The following is a 24,194-nucleotide window of genomic DNA, read 5'->3' as shown; positions in this document are numbered from 1 at the left end:
TTGGTGTCAATTTACACTTGTGACCCCAAACCTGCAACAGGTCTTCAGTGCATCCTGCAAGCCCACAACACCTCTTTATCCAGTCACTCCTCCACTCTATTGAGTGAACACCTCCTCTTGTCTCAGATTCACAGTACTTCCTCCTCCTCACTTGCACGCTCAGTGGACAGCCTTTTACCTGACTTTGCTGAGAATGGAAAAGCACTCATAATGGAAGGTCACCTCCACCTTCCTGTCTACATCCTTTCCTGTTACTAGGGATGACCTTCCATGTAATCCTTTCTAGGATCTATACCTCCATTGTGCATTAGATCCCATGTCCTTGGGACACTGATCCAGCAATTCTTTCATCTCTCACTGGCAACATCAAATCTTCCATTTTGACTGAATCATTCTTATCAACATGCACACATATATTGCACTATATCTAATATTAAACAGAAAAACCAAACAAACCAAAACTACTAAAAAAATTACCTCTCATTGTGGCTCTAATCCCTTTCTTTTCAGTTTTCTTTTGCTCTTACCCCAGTGAGGTTTTTATCCCTGTTGTCCCATTAAAATGGTTTTGTCAGGGTTACTGATAACACATTGCTAAAGCCAATGCTTCTTACTTGACACAGCTCATCACTACCTCCTTTTTGAAACATTGCTTCTCTTGGCTTCCAGGTCACCACTATGTCGATACTACTTTTCCTCACATACTTCTTTGCAGGTTCTTCCTTATCCCTATGTTTGTTATACTTTGGAATGCTGTAGAATGTTATTTTGGACATTTCTCTTCTCTGCTTACATGGACTTCTTAGAAATTCTCATCCAGACTTCACCCAGGCTTTAAATACCATCAGTATGTCAACAACTCTCAAATTTATCCCTTCAGCTATATCCAATCCACATGTAATACATTGGGAAACACTGCCAGCATTACAGTGGAATGTCCAAAATCTACTATTCCTACCACCTCCACAGCAGCCATCTTGGCCTGAGTCATCCTTACCTCTTGTTGGGATTGTTATAATACTTTCCTAATCTCTTTATCAGTATCTATTCTTTAAAAAAATATTTATTTGTTTGTTTGTTTGTTTGTTTTAGAGAGGGGGAGGGGAGAAGAAAGAAAGGGAGAGAAACATCAATGTGTGGTTGCGTCTTACACACCCTTTACTGGGGACCTGGCCTGCAATCGAGGCATGTGCCCTGACTGGGAATCAAACTGGTGACTGTTTGATTCACAGGCCAATGCTCAGTCCACTGAGCTACACCAACCAGGGCTAGTATTTTTTCTTTTTAATTGCTGTTCAGTTACAATTATCCTCATTTATCCCTGTTGCTTTCCCCTTGTATTTCTTTTTAACAATCTAATTTAAATTTATATCAACTTAATTTCAATAACATATCAAATCTATCTGTTCCTATACAGTTCTGTTTTTTTCCCTTCCTGTTATTAGTATCACAAATTAAGGCCTTGTACATTGTGTGTACAGTGACATTAATACTTTTTATGCATTTTTAAGTCATGTAAAAAATAAAAACTGGGGTTGTGAACAAAAATTGTAATTACACTAGTTTTTATAAATTGCCCATTTACCTTTACCTGAAGGTATTTACCTTTACCTGAAGGTATTTACCTTTACCAGAGACCTTTATTTCTTCATACTGATTACTTCACTTTATTGGGTAGTGTCTCATATTCTTTCATTTCTATGCTGATTCCTTTTATAATTTCTTACAGAGCAGGTCTAGTGGAAATGAATTACCTAAATTTTTGTTTAACTGGTAATGTCCTAATCTCTCCATTATTTTCTGAAGGACAGTTTTACTTGATATAGAAGTCTTGGTTGAGATGTTTTTTGCTTTCAGCACTTTGAATGCATCTCCATGCCTTCTGGCCTCCAAAGTTTCTGATGAGAAATCAGATGACAATCTTAGTAAGGATCCCTGTACGTGAAAAATTGCCTTATTTGAAAAATTGCCTCTCTCTTATTGCTTTCAATATTTTCTTTGGATTCTGACACTTTGATTACAATGTATCTTGGTGTGGGTCTCTTTGAGTTTATGTTATATGGAACTTGATCATTTTGAATTTATAAATTCATGTATCTCATCTAAGGAAGTTTTCAGCAATTATTTTTTCAAATAATTTTTCCTTTCCATTGCTCTCTCTCTCTCTCCTCCTGAGTTTCTCACAATGCATATATTTGTAGTTTGATGTCCCATAGATCCCTTAGGCTCCGTTCACTTTTCTTCTTTTTTTTTCTGTTTCTCAGACCCAATAATTTTAATTGTTCTAACTTCAAGTTCTACTGATTTTTTTTTGCCTGCTCAAATCTGTTTCTGAACCACTCTAGTGACTTTTTCATGTCAGTTATATTGTTTTTCAACTCCAGAATTTCTTTTTAGTTCCTCTAAGCATTTTCTATCTTTTTATTGACATTCTAATTTTTCATACATTAATTTACTATGTTTGTTATTTGTTCCTTTAGTACTTTGAACATCTTTAATATAGTTGTTTTAAAGTCTTTGTCCAGTATCTGGGCTTCTGCAGGGATAGCTTCTGTTGATAGATTTTGTTCTTTTGAGTGAGCAATACTTTCCTGTTTCTTTATGTGTCTTGTGATTTTTTTTTTGAAAACTGGAGTTTTGAGTCTTATGTTATAACATCTGGATATCAAATTATCTATCTTCTCTAGGGTTCGTGGGTTTTCTTTTAAATTGTTGTACATTGTCTCAGCCAAAGATCAGACTGCATGAAAACTTAAGGTCTTTTCAGGTTTTGCTTGGATTGTGTCTTTCCTTGGGCATGCAAAGTGGCTTTCTAAATTCTCCCACATCCACAGTTGCTTTGGAATATTCTAATCTTCAAATGTGTTCTCCCAAAAAGGAAAAAAGAAGAAAAGGAAAAAACTGTTGTTGTCCCTTTAAATCTCACTAGCCACTTCAGCCAGTGTAGGTTGCAACAATGGATGTCCACCTCTATATTCACTTCCATGATCAGAAACAGTAATCAGCAATCATATCGAAGAACCCCAATATTTAAAGAGCAACGTCATTATTCTGACTCCCATCCTGACTCCCACAAGCTGTTCCAGGAATTCAGGCTATTGTCCCCACAGCTACCTGCCACAGGGGTGGGGGATGAGAGATGGGTAGACACTGTCATGCTAATGGCTGAAAATCAACTACAGTTTAACAGCCAAGCCTTCGGGAGGAAGCTGAAAGCATTCCAATAGACTCCAGAGTTCCAATAACAGTCACTTCACACAGTTTCCATCAGTGCAATTATTGTCCAAATGTCCAGATTCCTAGCACTTTCTACTGCACCATTTTCTTGTTGTGTGTACTTATTTCTAACTTCAACTTATAACACAATATCCAGCACATCTTACTTTGAAATGTAAGTCAGTTCACTACTCATCTTCTCAAAACACTCCTTTGGCTTTTCATCTTACTTAAAATCAATGTCTTTAACAAAGGGTATAAGGCCCTACATAATTTGGTACCTTTCCACTCTAGCCACACTGGCCTCCAAACTTTTAACATTTTCACTTCATTTTTGAAGCTGGTTATGATGCCATTCATGCCTATTGCTATTTTGTAAACATAATTTCTTTACTGATTCAATAGCCATGTCTTTGTGTACATAGTGATGATTATAAATGGAGGGTTATGTCAAAATTAAACACTATTGTTTCTCTTATCTACCGCTCCCTTCCTCCTTCCTTCCTTCTGTCTTTCTCCTTCCGTCTGTCCTTCTCTTTCCCCTCATTCCTTCCTTCCCTCCCTCCTTTCCTTCCTTTCTTACTCTTTTTTTTTAATAGGTGACTTGTTACAAAGTCAGTATTTGTGAGGCAAAATGTGCAATTTCATACTTATTTTCCTTTTGTGATCTGTTTGGAGACAATGTTTAGGAACACATATTTCAACCTGAACATTCTTTACTGAAGGGCCCCTTACCTTGTTTTTGTGGTTCAGAGCTGAGGCAGGAAGCCTAGAAAGAAATTTGGTTAGGTGAGGTATCTTCAAATCAGATTAGACTACAGGTAGCCATTACAGACAGCAGGTGTCATCTGGGGACTTCGCTTGTGGAAAGTCCTAAAACATGTTCAAATCTCATCACGATTAAATAAAGCAGTGGAAGAGTGCTGTATATGAAGAAGTATAAAGTTACTTCACTTCCTCATGTGGTGCCTCTCTTATTTGTCTTGTGTTATGCTGAGCAGTCAAATTGTTTATGTTCCCACCCATTTTCATTAGAACTACACTGATGAGGTAATAGGGAGTGCTTAAATTAAAAACAAAAAGGCTCAAGGCATTTTCTTTTTTAATGACTACTATTAGCAAATATTAACTCAGAATTACTGATCAAAGAATGGTGAAATGTCAAACTATTTAATTTTTGGCAGCATAACTATTTTTCCTCCTTAACATAAATAAGTGAAGACTTAAGGCTTTTGGGGAGAGAAATGTTTATCAATTGGCAAAGTTTTTTGTTCTGAGGATGACACTAGATAAGCAAGATAATACAAGGGAAAGTAATGAGGTAGATTTCAGAACTGTGGAGCATGCATGCTAGGAACTGATTTATTTCTGGCTGTGGTCCTTTTTAAGGTGAATCCTGTCTGGAGATTAGCATCACCTTGAATTAAATTAATTGGCTGCACTTAATCCCTGAGTGGATACACTAACAATAAATACAGAGACATTAGTTTCTCTGCACAAAATGAGCAGGTTACATATCCAGTAACCTTCATGTGAACTATCCAAACAACTTAAAACACCTTTTTTAAAAAGGAAGTTTCAATACTGGTGAGTACAAAATTATATAAAATATTTCTTTAAAACTAATTGATATTCAGCTAGTTATACTTTATTTTCCATTGTATGTCTAGATTTCACACTTGTGTGCTATCTTTAATTATTAGAAAAAGAAGAAATATATTTAATAATTACTGTTTCTTACCCAAATATGTCACAAACTCTCATAGTATGCTGATATTGAAGTAGGTGAGAATATCAGTGTTAGAAAATGATGAAATTCTGGTGCATTCAAATATCAGTAAAGTTTTTTCTGATTATAAATTCACTATTTATTGATTAGAGAAATCTATGCAATAATGAAGGAAGCTGCTTGTAAGGCAACAATGCTGTGACTACCATAAAGGATAATTGGAGTATTTCCCTTCTGAACCCCTACCCCTCAGTCCCACCTCATAGTTATGATAATCTGTAAAATGAACTAATTTTTCTTGCAACAATAAATCTCTGAATTGCCACAGAACTAACACTATGAATATACCATCTTTCTTATTTTGTTTTCTGTCATTCTTCTTTCTGAATCTCCCAAATTCCTACTTCATGGTAGAAAATTAAATTTAAAATACAATCATGAAATGATGTTTGACCATACTGTAAGTTTGTGATTTGTTTTGCCAAATGAGTAGTGGAGAGAAGGTACCTCTCTCTTGGTAGAGGCAACTATTGCATTCAACTCAGAGCAGCACAGATAATTGGGAGCAAAGACAACACAGATAAGCATAACCGTGGTTGAACCTAGGGAACCAAAGGGGGTTGAAAAAATCTGCTTAATCTTAAGAAGCAATGAAAGTATTCATGATAGTTCCATGCTCTGACTTTAAGCACTGAAAAGAGTGCAGAGAAGAGAAGATGTTGGTAGCAAGCTGTCAAATCATTAGAAGCAGATTTCATTGTAAGTCGGGTTGGAGCCAAGACAGTTTGTTAACCAGGTCCTTTGTTACTTCTAGGCAAATCAGTGGTGAGAAAAGTGATGGGCTTTCAGATTCTATAGTTCACCTTGTACCTCTTTCCTTTCCACCTCCACTTCTCTTTCAGCCTAACCTGCTGGAAGAATTAGACTGGTTTAGGCTCCTGAGATTTTGTTTGTTCCCTAGATAGCCCGTAAATATATTACTGCTTAATGCCAATGTCACAGGGGATAGAATAAACCTTATAATTTAAAACATATGTAAAGAAACATTTTAAAATCTCCATCCAATTTCTGATTAGTTTTTAAGGCTGATTAAAAAAGGTGCACAACTAAGTCAGAGTAACAAAATGGTGTGGAAGGCTGGTAGCTCTGTCTCATGAAAGGGAACGCTACTGTTGAGACTTACTAACCATGTCTTTGGTCTTACTCTTGTGCACCGGCAGATATGCCACTCATTCCTGCCTTCTTCTAGGAGGGCATCACCATCACTCTTTGCCTCTGGCAGCACAGCTACATGTAGGCTTTCCTTTGAATACTGCCATCTCTCTCCACCTTCAGCCCCAATCTCTCAGGTTAGGCCACACATCTCTCCTTGATATTCTCACAGTACTCTGATGCTTCCTCAGCTGTGTTATTGAATTACTCTGTGGATTTCCCATAGTCCCTGTAAATGATACATATGATCAAGGTGATAGGTGAAACACTTCTTCTGGAAGGAAACTGGCTTGCACTCCCTTCCCCACTGATGGTATTGTGCAATGTATGTACACTTAGATCTTTTTATTCAATGATAATATTGAATCTTCATCATGTCTATACCGTACACAGAATGCCCACCTTACCATAGTCTCTTAAACCCCATCTGTATGTATGAAAAAATCTCAACATTATCTAAAACTTCCCTCAGTGACTTTAGGAGTTCTGAGAGACACCCTTACATGCAATGAGGATCATACAAACTTGTATTTTTGTTGTTTTTGCTACTGCCTCCTTATCCAGGTACTGCCAACCAACCTGCTACAGGTAGTTTCTCTCCAAATTCTCCTTCACCTCTAGGCATCTGGCATCTTCCCAGGGAATGGTACTTTCAGCTTCTTCCTTTCACGCATCAGGTTCAAAACCAGTGCTCAGCATTGGGCAGCAGTGGGGTAAGAAAAATGGGGGCCACCCCCTTCTCTCCAATTATCCTTATCTTCCTTGTTCTCCTTCCTGGTCCCAGCACAAAATCTCCTTTCTCTATTTTAGTCACCCCCACAAATAAACACAGACAAACAAACAAGCAAACCAAAACCCATAGCCTATGAGCTCACATAACAACATGATCACCAGGTCTACAGCTCTCCAAGTAGTGTGATCCAAGCAGAAAACTATTGAAATTAAAAGCCTTACTGTGCATTAAATATAGATAAATACAATTTTCCAAAATTAGGTGAAAAGTGTATCTCAAACACTTTTCATGAAAAATATTTTCAAACAAATATGTGAGTAAACCAACCTAAAAAGTAATTGGAAGCAAGGAGTTCTGAAGCCTTTATTTAAATACTAAAGGAATTCATCCCTCTTATAGTTGGAGAGGTCACAGAGATTAAGCAGTGTGCTGCTCAAGGTCAGATCACTGTTTATCAGGAGGATGAGAAGAGGTTCCGGTTTTGCTGACTCCATTGCAAAGCTGGATTCCCCAGCTCCTGATGCACATGCTCACTACAGCTGCCTTTATTGTCTTATGTTCTATAATTACTTCAAACCTCTTGGGGTGGGAGATGAGACATACCTAATTTCTAGGCTGTTCTTTGAATTCATTTTTCTAAATTACCTATAAGGAAGATTTACAAATTATACTAGAGGTATATGAAGAGTCTTTGATAACAGCTTGCAAACAGGTAGGTGATTTGAGCCAGACTCATAATAGCTAATTTATAATGACAAATGTGCCATTTTCATCTCTATAATACTGATCACATTTATTTATGGTGTCCAGTTTCTCTTCATGGCTCCTGGGCATTCTTACTGTGACAAAAGGTACTAATAATTACATTGATTTAAAATAATAGAAAATAGCTTTAACATGCTATAAATGAAAAACAGGCCCAGAAACAGATAAACCCTTCCACCACAAGAAGCTTACTTATCAGTCAGACCTTTGGTTTACTGGGAGGTGAAAAAAAAACCCCTCAGCGATTCACTGAAAATGGCTCTGAAATTCTCTCTTGAAGTTTTTATTTTTGAACCATTAGTGGGAGCAATATTCAGATTGCACCACTTTTCACAGCACATACCAATACTGTTGGTCTAAACACATGGTTTTTTAGTTCAGTTTCTCAATGTAGTATTACTGGAGTGTTAGATAATTTACCCACATATTCTATAATGGAAACGTCTTACACAACCTTAATATGGCTATTACTTAAGGATCTATGTCACACATTTCTTATAGAATTCAATGTGAGAAAACATTTTCCTCCAGATGAACTCATTTGGCTCCATCCAATAGATAATTTGAAGTTTATAAACTTATCTTATTTCCCATCTTTTTCCTTGACTGTCAGGACAAGCAGGACTAATTTTTGCATTGGGTGGTTTCTGGTTTGTATCTGTGGTGTTTCTTTAATTGTTAAATAATACTCATTAATTTTAAAAATTCATAATATTTAGCAATGTATAAAAAACACAAATATTCTCCCTAGCTCTGCCATCCATGGATAACTACAATCAATATTGGGCTATACTTACTTTTGGTCTTTTTCCAGTAGTATAAAAAATACAGGGGTGTGGGCAAAAGTAGATTTGTAGTTGTATGTGAAACACAGTTTATTCTTGTATTACTTTCTTATTAATTATTGTATTATTTATTATTATTAACCTACTTTTGCCCACCCCTGTATTTACAAGTCGGACCCTGGTGTCTATGGGGGAATTGGTTCCAGGAACACCGCTAATATGAAAATCTGTGGATGCTTAAACCCCTTATATGAAATGTCATAGTATTTGTATATAACTTATGTGCATCTTTCCATATACTTTAAGTTATGTTGAGATGATTATACCTGATACAATGTAAATGTTATATTAATGGTTGTTAAACTGTATTGTTTAGGGATAAGGACAACAAAAAAATTCTGTACATATTCCGTACAAATGCAACCATTGCAGGCCTAACTACATAGTACATGTTAGCAAAAATGTAACATTTTTTTCATGAATATTTTCCATCCGTAGTTAGTTGGACTACAGATGTGAATTCCATGGATACAGAGGGCCAATACAATACACTGGCAATTGATGCGGACTCCGACCAGCAGTGTTTGTGGTGTTGTGGATGCGATGAACAAATTCACAGGGACTGCAGAAGTCCTGTGGAGAAAAGGGATGGCATGGCTACTCTCTGAGTGACAGAGCACCCAGACCCTTGCCTGGACAGGCTTTTATTGCTTTTCTGGGCACAGAAAAGCAATAAAATAAAAGCTATAAAAGGATGGTCCTCATTTACTATGCACAGGTTTGCTTTAGGTGGTTACCTTTTACAGATAACAAAGGAAAGGATGTTGCTGATTACTTCAAAGAAAAGGATGTTGCAAAGCAAGGGGGAAAGCAGTTGAACTGGTTACACTCTATCCTTGGGAGGTTTAGCACAGACTTTAGGAAGTTACTTTAAAGATATGCAGTAAACATTTGCTGCTTCAATTCAGGGTGAGGGAGTTTTAGCAAAAGCAAGCTTCAAAGCAGCCTAGGTACAGTGGAGGCCTGGTTCCCCATGGAAAAGCCGATCTCTGGGCCTGGCTCCTGTGTGCCACCTCGCGCCTGTCGGTTTTCCAAACCAGGGCTGAGCTACATTCGCCACTGCCATGCGGATCGGTTCCCTATAAGCAATGGCACAGCATATGTATTTCACAAACTGTTTTTTCACCTAGTGATAGGTTGTGATCATTTCTCTGTGCCAATAAATACAAATATAGAGTTCTGGCCAAGATGGAAGCTTATGTAGAAACTTTTAGCTTCCTCCCACAATCAAAAGGAAGATAACAACCAATCTAAAAACAATAAACAACCAGAAGTGCCAGAAAATCAAACTGCATGGAACTCCAACAACCAAAAAGTTAAAGGAACATTCACCAAAGAGGTAGGAGAGACTGAGATGGATGGGAGGGGGCAGAGAAGACCTGAAGCAAGCAGTGGACCTCACAGTCAAGGCGGGGCTGGTGGAACGGGAAACTAAAGACTCAAGCTAACTGTAAAATACCATGGGGGTTGCCACAGTGGGAGAAACTCTCAGTCTCACACGTTGGAAAGTGGGGCTAGAGCCCAGCAAGCAAGCTGCATTGTTCCTCCTCTAACTCCTCCCCTACAGACAGTGCCACAACACAACAAAGAGGGTTGCCTCACCTGGGTGAATAACTAAGGCCCCACCCCTCACAACATAACAGGTTTACTGAGACAAGGAAATATGCCCAAATGAAAGAACAGATCAAAACTTCAGAAAAAGAGCTAAGCAACGAGGAGATAGCCCACCTATCTGATGCAGAGTTCAAAACACTGGTTATCAGGATGCTCACAGAACTGACTGAGCTCTGTTGCAAAATGAAGGAACAAATAAAGGCTACCCAAAGTGAAATAAAGGAAAATGTACAGGGAATCAACAGTGAAGGGAAGGAAACTGGGACTCAAATCAGTGATCTGGAACAAAAGGAAGAAATAAATATCCAACCAGAGCAGAATAAAGAAACAAGAATTCAAAAAAAATGAGGAGAGACTTAAGAACCTCTATGACAACTTTAAATGTTCCAATATTCGAATCATATGTGTTCCAGAAGAACAAGAGCAAGAAGTTGAAAACTTATTTGAATAAATAATGAAGGAAAACTTCCCCATCTGGCAAAGGAAATAGACTTCCAGGAAGTCCAGGAAGCTCAGAAAGAACCAAAGATATTGGTCCCAAAGAGGAACATACCAAGCAAGGCACATCATTGTTAAGTTACCCGAGATTAAAATAAAGAGAGAATCTTAAAAGCAGCAAGAGAAAAGGAGACAGTTACCTACAAAGGAGTTCCTATAAGGGTATCAGCTGATTTCTCAAAAGAAACTTTACATGCAAGAAGGTGCTGGAAAGAAGTATTTGAAGTCATGAAAGGCAAGGATCTACATCCAAGATTACTCTATCCAGCAAAGCTATTATTTAGAATGGAAAGGGAGATAAAGTGCTTCCCAGGTAAGATAAAGTTAAAGGAGTTCATCATTACCAAGCCCTTATTATATGAAAGGTTAAAGGGACTTATCTAAGACATCAAAGGAGATCAAAAACTAAGAACAGTAAAATGACAACAAACTCACAACTATCAACAACTGAACCTAAAAAATAAAATGAAAACAAAAACTAAGGAAACAACCAGAAAAGGAATGTAATCAGAGAAATGGACATCACATGGAGGGTTTTCAGTGGGGTGGGGAGGGGAAGAATAGGAGGGGAAAGGCACAGGGAATAAGAAGTATAATTGGTTGGCATAAAATAGATGGGGAGAAGTTAAGAATGGTATAGGAAACAGAGAAGTCATAGAACTTGTATGTATGACCCATGGGCATGAACTAAAGAGGGGGAATGCTGGAGGGTTGGGGGATGCAGGGTGGAGGGGGGATAAGGAGGGAAAATTGGGAAAACTGTAATAGCATAATCAATAAAATATACTTTAAAAAAGTACAAATCTAGAAATCCAGGTTTAATGGTTGCATTGCTTTCCATTGCATGAGTGTTTATATAATCATTATTTCCTTACCTAGGCACTTTGAGCGTTTTTAGGTATCTTTAAATTGGAAATACTATTATTTAACTGTTTCATTTATTTTTTTTATTGTAAATCCCTTAAAATTATATTTCAAAACAGGTAGATAAAATGAATGAACAAAGGAATGAATTAAATCCTAGGAACATCCTGGATATCTACAACTATAATTATCTTACATTATCATTATGTGTTCTTTATGGTGCTATTATTCTGGAGATGAATAATTTTCTTTTCTCTTCTAGGTCTTGGCCAAAATGAGTGAAACTCCTTCCACCAGTTTTTCCATGATCCATCCAACTTCTTCTGAAGGTCAAGTTCCTTCCCCTGAAGGTCAAGTTCCTTCCCCTCGCCAAATGAACATCATTCATCCTGTTGTGGCCAAAAGGATAAGCTTCTACAAGAGCGGAGATCCACAATTTGGAGGGGTAAGGGTTGTGGTCAACCCTCGTTCCTTTAAAAGTTTTGATGCTTTGCTGGATAGCTTGTCAAGAAAGGTGCCTCTACCTTTTGGGGTGAGGAACATCAGCACCCCTCTAGGAAGGCACAGCATCACATCCCTGGAGCAGCTGGAGGACGGTGAATCCTACCTGTGCTCCCACAGCAGGAAAGTGCAGCCAGTGGACCTGGACAAGGCCCGCCAGCGGCCACGGCCCTGGCACAGCAGCCGGGCCATCAGTATGCATGCACAGCACTCCCCTGCTGCTGCCCCGGGCCTGTTGCACACCCCACGGAGGCTTGTGGTTTTCAGAAATGGTGACCCGAAAATCCGGCGCATGATTCTTCTGAGCAGGAAGGTCACCCAGAGCTTCGAGGCCTTTCTGCAGCATGTGACGGAGGTCATGCAGTGCCACATAACCAAGCTCTACTCCACTGACGGAAGGAAGGTGAGCGTTCTGGAAGCTCCTCGTGTCTGAGCTCTTGTCCTGCGTGACCGCAGCCCTGGGGAAGGAAGCCTTTACGTGCCCTTGCTTGTGTGTGCTCGTGTGTTCTCAACCCCCGGGGTGGGGGAGAGCCATAGCTGGCTCACCTGGGAGGGTGGTCTCTTTGCTCACCACTCAGAAGCTGATGAGGTGACACTGGAGCTTGCTTTCTCTTTCATGCTCCCTCCCTTTATCTGCCCTCCCTGAGCACTGAGTTATATAATATGTTGGCATAGATTCTGATCTAGACGATATTTCTTGAAAAGGAATAGCCAAGAGTCATACATAATCTGTTAGGAAGAGAAAGCATTTTCCTGGAATTCCTGCCTAGGGGGGCAGGGGAGAGTTCCCCTGCAGTTGCCAGTGTGTCCCTAAAAGCTCACCTTCCTAGTCCTGCTGTGTCCATTGGGCCCTTTGTCCTCTGGCTATAGACATTTAGCTATAGCTGGATACTTTGGTGGGGATGGCAGAGGCAGTAGGAGACCTTTTTAAGATTTCCTCAGTTTGATGGAAGACCAGCCTGTCTCTTTCCAGCTAGTATGTAGGCCCAATAAGGGTTTTGGTCGAACCCTGACCACCCACACTTGGGTATTTTGTTATTTGTATACATCATGGGTGCCTAACAAATACTTGGTGATTATCTCTTTAAAGCCCAGGAGGTTTTGAATTAATTAAATCAGTTGTAAAATTACCATATGGAAAGAACAAAAACTTCATGCTGCTTCTGTAAGGACCATAACCCTTTGGTTTCTTCTAGGTTCCCAGTCTCCAGGCCTTGCTGCTGAGCTCTGGAGCTGTGGTGGCAGCAGGAAGGGAGCCGTTTAAAGCAGGGAATTATGACATCCAGAAGTACTTGCTTCCTAGTAGATTACCAGGGATCTCTCGTCGTGTGTACCCCAAGGGATATAGTGGGTCAGAAAACAGAAAGAGTAAGTCACTTCATCTCTAGCCTTTATATTTAGCCCTGAGATTTTTTAGGTCAACAACACAAATCCATGCTTAAATGACCATTTTTTTCTTCATCACAGAGAATAAAATGATGGGATCAAAAGCATTCTAAACTGAAATTGTTTATATTAATGGTTGGAAAAATCATAAAAGTTATCTCATAATTTTTTTTAGATTTTTCCAAATCAATCAGTGACATTACTATTTAAATTGAATTGATGAAGTATGATTTTTTTCATATAATAGATAAAAAATTCAAAATGCCAGCATTTCTTTATTTGGAGAGGAATTCTATGGAATATGTAAGTGACAGCTCTGGTAGTTGCTGAGTTTTTTTTAAAGTATTATCATGTAGAGCTCAGTAGGTTAGTTGAGTGTATTTTAAAAAATCCATGACTATATACGTGCTCCATTTACTGAAGTAAAAACCACAGGCCCATAGATTCCCTTTTTTTTTTTTTTTTAAAGAAAAGGTTCATGTAGCCATTTCATGCTGGTTAACAATAATCTAGGTTGATAATTTCTTAGGAAATACTGTTTAATGTGGTATTTTCCTTTGGAGGGGCAGAGGATGGCCTCTTGGTGCTTAAAATGTGGCATAGGCTATAAATACCCTATGCAGTCATAGTTAATCTCATTATGCATTGTGCTAAATATTTTAGCTCTATACTAGAATATTGATTGCCATTTATACTTAAATTTTAGTTTTAATTTTATTTAGAGATGGAATAAGTACTATTGATTCCTCTACTGACTACTAAAGTAGGTGAAATTCATCTGTTACTTATTTTTGTCATTTAGTTATTTTACGGATATACTAAATAGGTAATTATTAATGTTTCTGTTTTATATATATTAGCTGCTGAATATTTGTTATGAATATAGTAGTATTATGTTACTTTAGTCATCTTACTAAAATGATTGTAGTCTTTTGTATTTGACATGCATTGTTGAGTATGATTGTTGATGGTTTCAGGGAATCTGAGGGCTTCCTTAAATTTTACTATAAAAAGTTATGAGTGAGATATTTTCACTTACAGTTTTGGTAAAAGTACAGAGGGAAAAGAGAAAATATTTCTAGGTTTATATTTTGAAAAGGTAAAGGTATTTAATTGATGGCAAGAATGTGAAAATCTATATAAATCACTAATAGGAGTTAGTTTGAGGGTAAGAAACATGAGTACCAAGATTATCTTTAGATATACACATTCTAAAGATAATGAGATATCTGGGTCTTATGTTTAACTCTATTTTGTGCCCTATATTAAATCATATGCACTAATTATACAAAGTGAATGCTAACTTAATAATTATTTGATTAATGTAGCCTTTAAATAAATTATAAAATGCTTTAGCTTTCATAATGCCATACATGCCTCTTTTGGATATGTGCAAATAAGAAAATAAATACCACTGTAAATTATTACTTGCTTTGTTTGAATAATTGAGCAGTACTTGATTAGACTCCAGTTTCAATACTGGTAAAGGAAATCAACAATAAAACTAAACACTGCTCATATCTATTTTTGGTAGAATCCTTAGCAATTTCTGTTTTATACTTTTGTTTTTAAAATTGCCTTATTCAACTCAGAATTAAAATTCTGTAAATCTCCTCATTGAATTAGAAGTCTTTTTTGAAGAATAATTTGTAGAAATGTACCAGATATTACAGTGAATTCAAAAAACTATTGAATACGTAGAAGTGAGAAACATATCAATGTCATTTTACTATGAAATTTAGAAAATAATGGTATTCTTTGTACTAATTATTTCATTTTTCTTTTCTTCTTTGCTGCCTCTTCTATTGGATATATATATATAACTTCTTTATCTTCCATGTTATATTTTGATGTGGGGCATCTTTTACTCGTAAAATCTTGAAAGTGAGCACACATGTGCCTTCAAGTCCAAGGTCCCAGATTTATTCTGCTTCTTCTAACAAAATGCATAATAATGATCACTATGCAGACTGTTCCTTTGCTCCTGAAAATGACTTGGCCTTAGAAAAAAAGGATTCTCAGAATTTATTGATATATCCTTCTGAAGATGATATTGAGAAATCAATTATTTTTAATCAAGATGGCACTGTGACAGTTGAGATGAAAGTTCGATTCAAGATAAAAGAAGAGGAAACCATAAAATGGACAACCAGTGTCAGTAAAGCTGGTCTTTCTAATAATGATGAAGAGAATGAGATAAGTAGTAGTTTTCTAGGAAGAACAGATCTGTCATCTGGTAAAAAGATTGAAGCATGTTCATTTTTTGCTGATATCTCATCCCTGGAGAAGGAAAATAACCAAGAGGACAGTTTGGCAGAGGAGATAAACACTCAAATGACAGATCAAGAGGCTGAAACTTCTTCTTGTAGGGAGAATGCTGCTATGGACACAAGTGCTGTTCAGGGAACTCAGGGTCAAGAAGATCATCATTTTTATAGGCCCCCCACACCTGGACCAAGGAGAGGGAGACAAAAGAAATCTGTGATAGGGACTGTGACCTTAGTATCTAAAACTGAAGTTCAAGAGAAAATGATTGGACAATTTACCTATGGTGAAGAAAGGAAAGATGGGGAAAACAAATCTGAGTATCACATGTTTACACATTCTTGCAGTAAAATGTCATCAGTATCAGACAAACCAGTGCTTGTTCAGATAGATAACAATGAGCAGATGGAGTCATCTTTAGAAAGAAAAAAGGAAAGCAGAAAACTAAAGTCAAGTGCAATAAGTGCTGGTGTTGTAGAAATTACAAGTCAGAAGGTGTTAGAGATGTCCCATAATAATGGCTTGTCATGCACTATACCAGGAAACTTAGTTGTGGAAAAAGGTATAGTTGATAATGTAACACCAGACAACAAAACTGGTATCAAGAACTTAAATTGTGGTGGCATCAATGATAGGTTCCATCCTATTTCAGCAGATGCAACTCATTCTTCAAGTAACTCTGGAACTGATAAATCTCTTTCTGAGATTCCAGCTTCAGCAGGATCTTCTCCTGTCATCAGAAAAATTGATGGACAAATTAATACATTTGTTCAGTGTGGTTTGTCAAAATTTCCAGAAATTGAAAAGCAGATTGTGTCATCTGTTGCCAGAAAAAAGAAGATGAAATCACAACACCAAGCGATAAATTATAGGCATCAGGATGGAGAGATTACAACTAAACAAATCCCTTATAAGAGTAAGAGAATAAACACAAGAAGTAGAATTGCACAGAAAATGATATTGCAGGATTCACACAGTCCAGTTAAAGGAGGGTTACTTTGTGAGGAAGATCTCCATTCAAGTGATATGGTAATTGAAACAAATTATTTTTGTTCCAAAAGTAATCTGAGTGCTGAGAATTCCAAAAAATCCCAAATAAATAAATTAAATACTGTTCAGAATTCCAAAGTTCAACGACTTTTAGCTAAAAGAAAAATCAGACCACTAAACAAAGTAAGCTTAGGAGGCCCTGTAAAAAAAGAAATTGGTCAAGGAGATAAAGCATTTCCCCATAATGAATTCAGATATTGCAAAAATACTTTTGAAAATCAAAATTTATATCATATGTTTAACTTTCTTGATCAAAACACCAGTGCTTTTCATGGACCCCAGACTCAAGCAGAAATAGCATCATGGCATTTGAGAAGAATGGAAAAAAAGAGTTTAGTTTCAAAATTTAATAATTCGCAGATAACTCTAAAAAGCCAGAAAAAACAAAGAGAGAATAATTTAAAATCAGGAACTATTTTTAGTAAACAATGTGTTACAACACAAACAAGTACCTTACCTTCTTTGAAAAAAGCTGTTTTTCCTGAGGATATTACCCATCATTCAATTCAACATTATATACAGAGATGGTTGCAGAACATAAATCCACATTCAGCTTTGCAACCTAAACAATCAACACCAATATGCAAAAAGGAAAAGAGAGTGGTAAATTGTAACAATGATTTTCCAGGAAATAATTACTATATAAATTCTGAAAAAGGAAATAACTTTGTCATGGAAAGTAATAAGCACATAACTAAAAAAGCCAGTGTGACAGGAAATAATCTAGGTAGAGAGGTAGGTAAATCTTTCGACAAAGATAAAAGTGAAGAACTTACCAAAAATCTCCACAAGAGTCAGGTTGAATCTCTGAATGATGCTTGTTTGCTTTCACTGCATGAATGTTGTCCTTTGTCACAGTCAGCTATTGATGACCATGATATTAAAAGAGAAGTATCTGTTGAAAAGTCAGGGCCTTGTTTACCAAGCTTTGTTTACCAAGAAATACACATATCCACAAAAGGGCACAGTGTAGAGGCTGCCATCCAAGTAGATCCAATTGAAGAAGCCACTCCAAAAGACCTCTTACTAGTCCTGTTGCTTCACCACCTGCAAGCTTTAGTTCCCAGTATTCACAAGACTCAAAATGGTGTTGTTCAAGTGCCAGGTTCACTTGTAGATGTTCCTTTCCATTCCCCAACATGTAATTCATCCACTAATGTCCTTCTAGCTTGGCTCCTGGTGCTGAACCTAAAGGGAAGTATGAATAGCTTCAGTCAAGGCGATGATCATGAGACTACCAACAGAACTTCAGAACTCCTTGCAATGTTGGAGGTTCTAAAGCACATTGCCATCACAGAGAAAGCTGATGACTTGAAGGCTGCTGTTGCCAGTTTAGTAGAGTCAACTACAAATCCCTTTGGACAAGATGTGGTTCCAATAGGTCTTACTGCAAATTGTTCCACACCCAATGTTCAGAGAGTTAAGTACATTGAAAAGGAAAAAACACAGAAAATCTCTTTAAGTGCCAGTGAGGACTGTACTCCTGAAGTTTGTGTTTCAGAGGTGACTTGCTGTCCACGTGAGATGTGCACTGTGAGTAAAATTGATCCTCCAAAAGAGACTTGTAACCTCAGTAACATTTTTCCCCACAATGATGGCTGTACCATGGATCAGACCTCTATAAATCAGGCTTGTTTTGTAGAGGATGTCTGTTCACTTACTGATGCTGTGTCTTCCCATAAGGCACATGAGGATAACTGTACTTATGAGACAGCTTGCCCAACTGATAGGGCCTACATTCCCATCAAAGTCTGCAATACCAATGACTTAAATTTCAACAAAATTACATATACTGATAATCTGGAATTGACTGAAGAGTTAGAAATAGTTAGTGATGTTCAGAAAGATCGAAATAGTTTGGCAGACCCTGGGTATAAACATGGTTACGATATGTTGGTGTCACACCAGAATAGCAATTTAAGCCACTATGGCTATTTCCTAAATGCAAATGAACCAGAATTTGATAAAAAACATAGTGCTCTAATTGAATTTAAAAATTGTTCACTAAAGAAATTTCATGATAAAAATGCATATGTATCCTTTGATCAGGAATCAAAAACTTCTGAAGAACCAGGCTCAATAACCAACAGTATAACATCAAGTGAAAGACACATTTCAGAATTGGAATCTTCTGAAGAATTAGAAAAGCAAGACATTGATATCTCTAATACAAGGCTAAATGTAGGAGAGCAAGCCACTGAAGAATTGATCCAAAAAGAGTTAGAGGCTAGTAAAAATTTGGAATTGATAGAAGTCTCTAGAAGGAACATTACAGAAAAAGAAAGAAGGAAAGGTATAATTTGTGAGACAGTCAATCAGAGGCTGGCAGCACCACCATCTTTACTGTTTTGCTGTGATTCTAATCAAAAGATCAAAAAGGAGCTCAATGAAAGAGAAACTAAAATGAGAGTAAAAATGAAGGTGAAAAACACAGAAATTGGAAGTTGTTCAGAGTCCTCTCTTGATTTTAAAAACTGCTTCATGAGACCAGTGACTTTTGATTTTTCAGACTATAGATATGACAGTGAGAATGGTCAGCCACATGAAATATCCAGTGATGGCCCTAATGACAGTGGTGAGGAAATTGTTCAAGAGAAAGAACACAATAAAGGATTTGTTAAAAGAACAATAGGAAAACTTTATGGTAAAGCAGAAATTGTTAAACCATCTTTTTTCCCTGGGTCTTCAAACAGACCTCAGGTTTGTCCTTACAATTCTATGGAATTTCAGAGTGCTAGAAAAGCAGGTCTTTATGATTCTGAAGGTCAGTCATTTCAGTCTTCTGAACAGGTATCTAGTAGTTCATCTAAGTTACAGAAATTTCAGGAGGAAAGACAAGATAAATGTGACTTTGATGACATGAGGGCCAATTATCATGGGGGAGACATTGTAAAACATAGTACAAAACAAAATGACCATAACAGAATCCTCAAGGACATAGAGGAAGGAGTACTGATTGGCAAGGGCAAGTGGCTCCTGAAAGAAAACCATATGCTAAGAGTATCATCTCCTGAAAATTCTGACAAGTGTAGCAATGCAGACACTACATCAGTGGATACTCTACTTGATAATAATAGTAATGAGGTACCATATTCATGTTTTGGAAATGTGGCCCCAGGCCCTAACATGGCTGAACTATCATCTTCAGAATTGGAGGAACTGACTCAACCTCTTGAACTGAAATGCAATTATTTTAACAGACCTCATTGTAGTGACTCCGAGCCTTTTTATGAGGATTTGTTAGATGTTCAAAATAAAACTTGCCCCAAGGAGAGAACAGCAAATCATCATACAGAGGATAAGGGTAATCATAGGTCAGAAAGAATATGCACATCTGTCACTCATGTCTTTACAACTGCTGCCAACAAAGTCCATCCTGTCTCTGACGATACTATTAAAAAACAACCATTGCCTGGAAATAATAGTATTCATGGTGCACTTCAGGAAGGAGACTCTTTGGACAAACTCTATGCTATTTGTGGTCAACATTGCCCAATACTAACAGTTATTATTCAACCTATAAACGAGGAAGAACGAGGATTTGCATATTGCAAAGGTTCTGATATTGAAAATTCCTTGGAACTCCACTTATGGATGAAAATACACCCCCATTTACTAGAGTCAAACAAAAACATGAACACATTCAAAGATAAGAATAAGGCAAGTAGTCGAAAGGCATTTATTGATAATGCCATTGGTGATATATTTGATCAACTTTATTTCAATAGCACATTTGACTTGATGGGTAAAAGAAGAAAATCAAAAAGAACCAACTTCTTGGACTTAGAGAAAGAAGATAATGCAAAGAAATTTCAGTTATATTTCAAGAAAAAGTTTTGTGCAAATTTCTTGCACACATCATTGTTAGTTGTGGGTGATGTGAATGCAAATACTCAAGACCCCAGCAATCAGAAAAATGAAATGTTTGAAGCAGTTGACAAGAATAACAACTTATTAAACCAGAGCTTCCAGAGCTCAAGGACAAATCTGAATCAAGTAATAAGAGAAAATGTCAATTATTATTTCTCATTTAAAATGCGAGGTCAAGACTCCCTAGTTTGCCAAGTTGAGACACCCTGAAATATCAACAACAGAAATGTAGTAAAAGTATTTTATTTTTACTCATTGTCACTACAATGAGGTCTGTAGTAAAGAACATTTTCATTTGGGAAGAGGAAAACCAAGTAAATTTAACTGACTTTGAAAGCAGTGATGAACAGGAGGATTTTATAATATCAATATCACCACGACTTTTCTTCATCATTCATTTTTTTCTTTATAATAATATGAAACACATGGGATTGATATGGACTAGATAACCTCTGAGAATTTCCTATGTTTTTCAAAATGAGTTCCCTAGAAATCTTGTCCTTTGATAATCGAATCTGACTGTCATCATTCCTCCGTTCCTCATTTTCCCACAATTATGGACTGTTTTCTATTCCATTATTTTGGAAGTTTCTGGTTATTTTTTCTGGTAATGTATAATTTCATATATCTGTAATTTTTCTCCTAGGATGCTATAAATGCCCTAAATACAGGAATTATATCTTTTTTCTTTATCCTTGTTTTTATTCTGTCAACTCACTGCAAAATGTATATTGAATGTGTTGGTGATTGAATGGATTAGACATAGCCTCAACAGCACTTCAATTATTAACTTTACTGATTTGATAAAGGTATGATCTCCATACCAGTCTCTTAAGTTTCTTGTGCCAAATGTGTTAGATTTAGTTTTCCTTAGAACGGCATTTCCATGGTACAGGATTCACCATTTTTCTTCACAATTAGAAAAAAAATATGCTCTACTACTAAGCTGCCTCTCCAGTACTTTGCCTGGGAATTATAATATTTTAAGTATTAGTAAAATGATAAGAAACCCAAATAGTTCATAAAATGCAAAAACATTAAGTCATAGTCTGTGAAGAAAATTAAAGGAGCTGGAATGATTTGTTGTTTTTAATTTTTTTATTGTTGTTCAATTACAGTTGTCTCCATTTTTCTCTCATTACTCTCCCCTCACCTGCCCACCCCCCACCTTCCACATTCAGTCTTCCCCACCTCTGTTGCCTTTGTCCATGGGTCCTTTTTATATGTCCCTTGATGACCCTTCCCCTACTTTGCCCTGTTATCCCCCTCCCCTGACCATGCTGTCATGAAGGGTAGGAGCTCCTTCTTTCTTTCTGGAGCATAGTGTTCCACTGTGTTAATGTACCATAATTTTTTGATCCACTCATTTACTGATGGGCACTTAGGCTGTTTCCAGCACTTGGGTATTGTAAATTGTGCTTCTATGAACCTAGGGGTGCATAGGTTCTTTTGGATTGGTGTTTCAGGGTTCTTAGGGTATAATCCCAGTAGTGGAATTACTGGGTCAAAGGCTGTTACATTTTTAGTTTGTTGAGGAAATTTATACTGTTTTCCTGAATGGCTTCACCAGTCTGCATTTCCAACAACAGGGTACTAGGGTTCACTTTGCTTCAAATCATTGCCAGCACTTGTTGTTTGTTGATTTGTTTATGATGGCCACTCTGACCAGTGTGAAGTAGTATCTCATTATGTTTTTAATTTGCATCTCTCTGTTGGATGGTGATGTTGAGCATCCTTTCATATGTCTCCGGGCCCTCTGTATGTCCTCCTTAGAAAAGTGTCTGTTCAGGTCTTTTGCCTTTTTTTTTTTTTTTTTTTATTGGGTTGTTTGTCTTCCTGGAGTGGAGTTGTGTGAATCCTTTATATATTTTGGAGATCAAACCCTTGTCCAAGGTATCATTGTCAAATATGTTTTCCCATATGGTTGGTTCCATTTTCATTTTGCTGATGTTTTTAGTGGTACAGAAGCTTTTTAATGGAATGATGTAACCTGGAAAAGAGGTGACTTGAAATTTTTCAGAATTGAAAAAGTGCTACTGTGAAGAGAAACCTGACAAATTTCCTTTTATGTTAACCTGCATTAACACAAAATTAATTATACATATATAGACATGTTGCCCAGAAGAATAAATTCAGTTAGACTATAAAACATAAATTGTCTGTTTTGAATACTGTATTTTTCCTGGGACTTAACCAGGGAGCTTTTTTAAGATTCCTTCCTCTTCCTTACTATATGATGGTATAGAAATGTATCTTAAAAATGTTGAAGTCTATGTCTTTTGTCTGGAACTGACTCAAAGTATTACAGCATGATCGATGGTTTTTTTTTTGGAGCCACACATGGAAGTGCTAAAATAACAAATTTGGTATTGAGGAACTAAAAGGTAATTTTGTAAAGAATACCTTTGGTTTCAAATTAACATGAGTCATAAGTCCATAAAAAAATTGTATATTATGCCCTGACCATTGTGGCTCAGTTGGGCATCCCACAAGGTGAAAGGTCATCAGTTCAATTCTTGGTCAGGGGGCATGCCTGGCTTGCCTCCAGCTGGGGTGCATATGAGAGGCAAGAGATTGATAGGCAATAGATCACTGTTTCTCTCACATCGATGTTTCTTCTTTCTAAAATAAATAAACTTTGAAATATTATGAGTTGCTATTTATTTCACTGGATGAAGACTGCTTCTTCATAGAATATGATTCTTCTACATTAAGTGATACATTCTTCTAATTGAAACATGAAAGTTGTTATGTAAGCTTCTGTACTGAGAAATGCATACTTTTGGTGAAATGAAAGTGCTAAAATTTTGGAGGAGTAATAGAAAGGGGAGGAGAGTTAACATTAATTTTGTGTCTACTATAGTAGTCTTACAGATTTAGTATATGTAATATTTCCTTATAAATACACTGTTGATTTTGTTACCACCTTTTTGCAGATGAGATAATGTAGAAACAGGGAGCCAGAGTACTTTTGTCAGGATGCACAGTAGGCATCATCATGTCCAGGTTAGAACCCAGTCATTCATTCTTAAAAATCAGTGCTATTTGTACTACATCTTTATTCTTTACATGAGGAAGAAGGAATACAAGTTTTACAAAATTATGTAGCATTTTCTTCCTAGGGCAGAGAGACAAGGATACTATTTTTGATATAAAAGAACATGATATATAGTTGTAGCAAGAAGATTGAGGAAGTCACTCATAACAAGCAGGAGATTTTAGAAAATTTGACATGATAGCATATAGTCTTTAGTAATCCTACATCACACAATGCTCTAGGTGGTCCAGATGATATTGGGAAAAAGAAATTGGGAGTGATGACCATAATGTACTTTTTTGTTTAAAACAAACAACATTCATATGTATTGAATTCCAACCACATTTTACAGTTATATCCCAGATCTATCATGTTTCTTCGGACATGGTAAGTGCCTAGTAAATGTGTGTTGAGTGGGCAAGAAGTACATTTGAATGCTTTTTCCTTATTATGTCTTACTAACTTTGGATCCATCATACATGTAGAAGAATATGCAAAGATGCCGATAGATTTAATTTCTTGTATTTTATGAAGCAATATTTAAATCACCTTTAAAAAATGTCTGGGAGATCTGTTTTTTTTCTTTTAAAAACAGCTTTTTCTAAAGCT

The 24,194-nt window shown here is 36.8% G+C and overlaps 1 protein-coding gene across 2 annotated transcripts in view; it reads left to right on the top strand.

The window, feature by feature from the left end:
• The first annotated feature begins 4,717 nt into the window (after window positions 1–4,717).
• Window positions 4,718–24,194, top strand: part of RP1 (RP1 axonemal microtubule associated) — a 293,397-nt gene continuing 273,920 nt past the window's right edge. The window contains exons 1-4 of one of the 2 annotated variants that reach the window (XM_053930195.1): window positions 4,718–4,803; window positions 11,739–12,380; window positions 13,174–13,345; window positions 15,249–23,197. In XM_053930195.1, the coding sequence (XP_053786170.1) occupies window positions 11,751–12,380; window positions 13,174–13,345; window positions 15,249–20,758 (6,312 nt within the window). In that variant the 5' untranslated portion in view covers window positions 4,718–4,803; window positions 11,739–11,750 and the 3' untranslated portion in view covers window positions 20,759–23,197. Of the gene's footprint in view, window positions 4,804–11,738; window positions 12,381–13,173; window positions 13,346–15,248; window positions 23,198–24,194 lie in introns of those variants that run through there. The other variant, XM_024572510.3, reaches the window with a different exon arrangement.

This window comes from Desmodus rotundus, chromosome 8 (genome assembly GCF_022682495.2).
Source record: "Desmodus rotundus isolate HL8 chromosome 8, HLdesRot8A.1, whole genome shotgun sequence".
In the NCBI taxonomy this organism is placed as follows: domain Eukaryota; kingdom Metazoa; phylum Chordata; class Mammalia; order Chiroptera; family Phyllostomidae; genus Desmodus; species Desmodus rotundus.
This window is presented reverse-complemented; position numbering and strand designations above follow the sequence as displayed.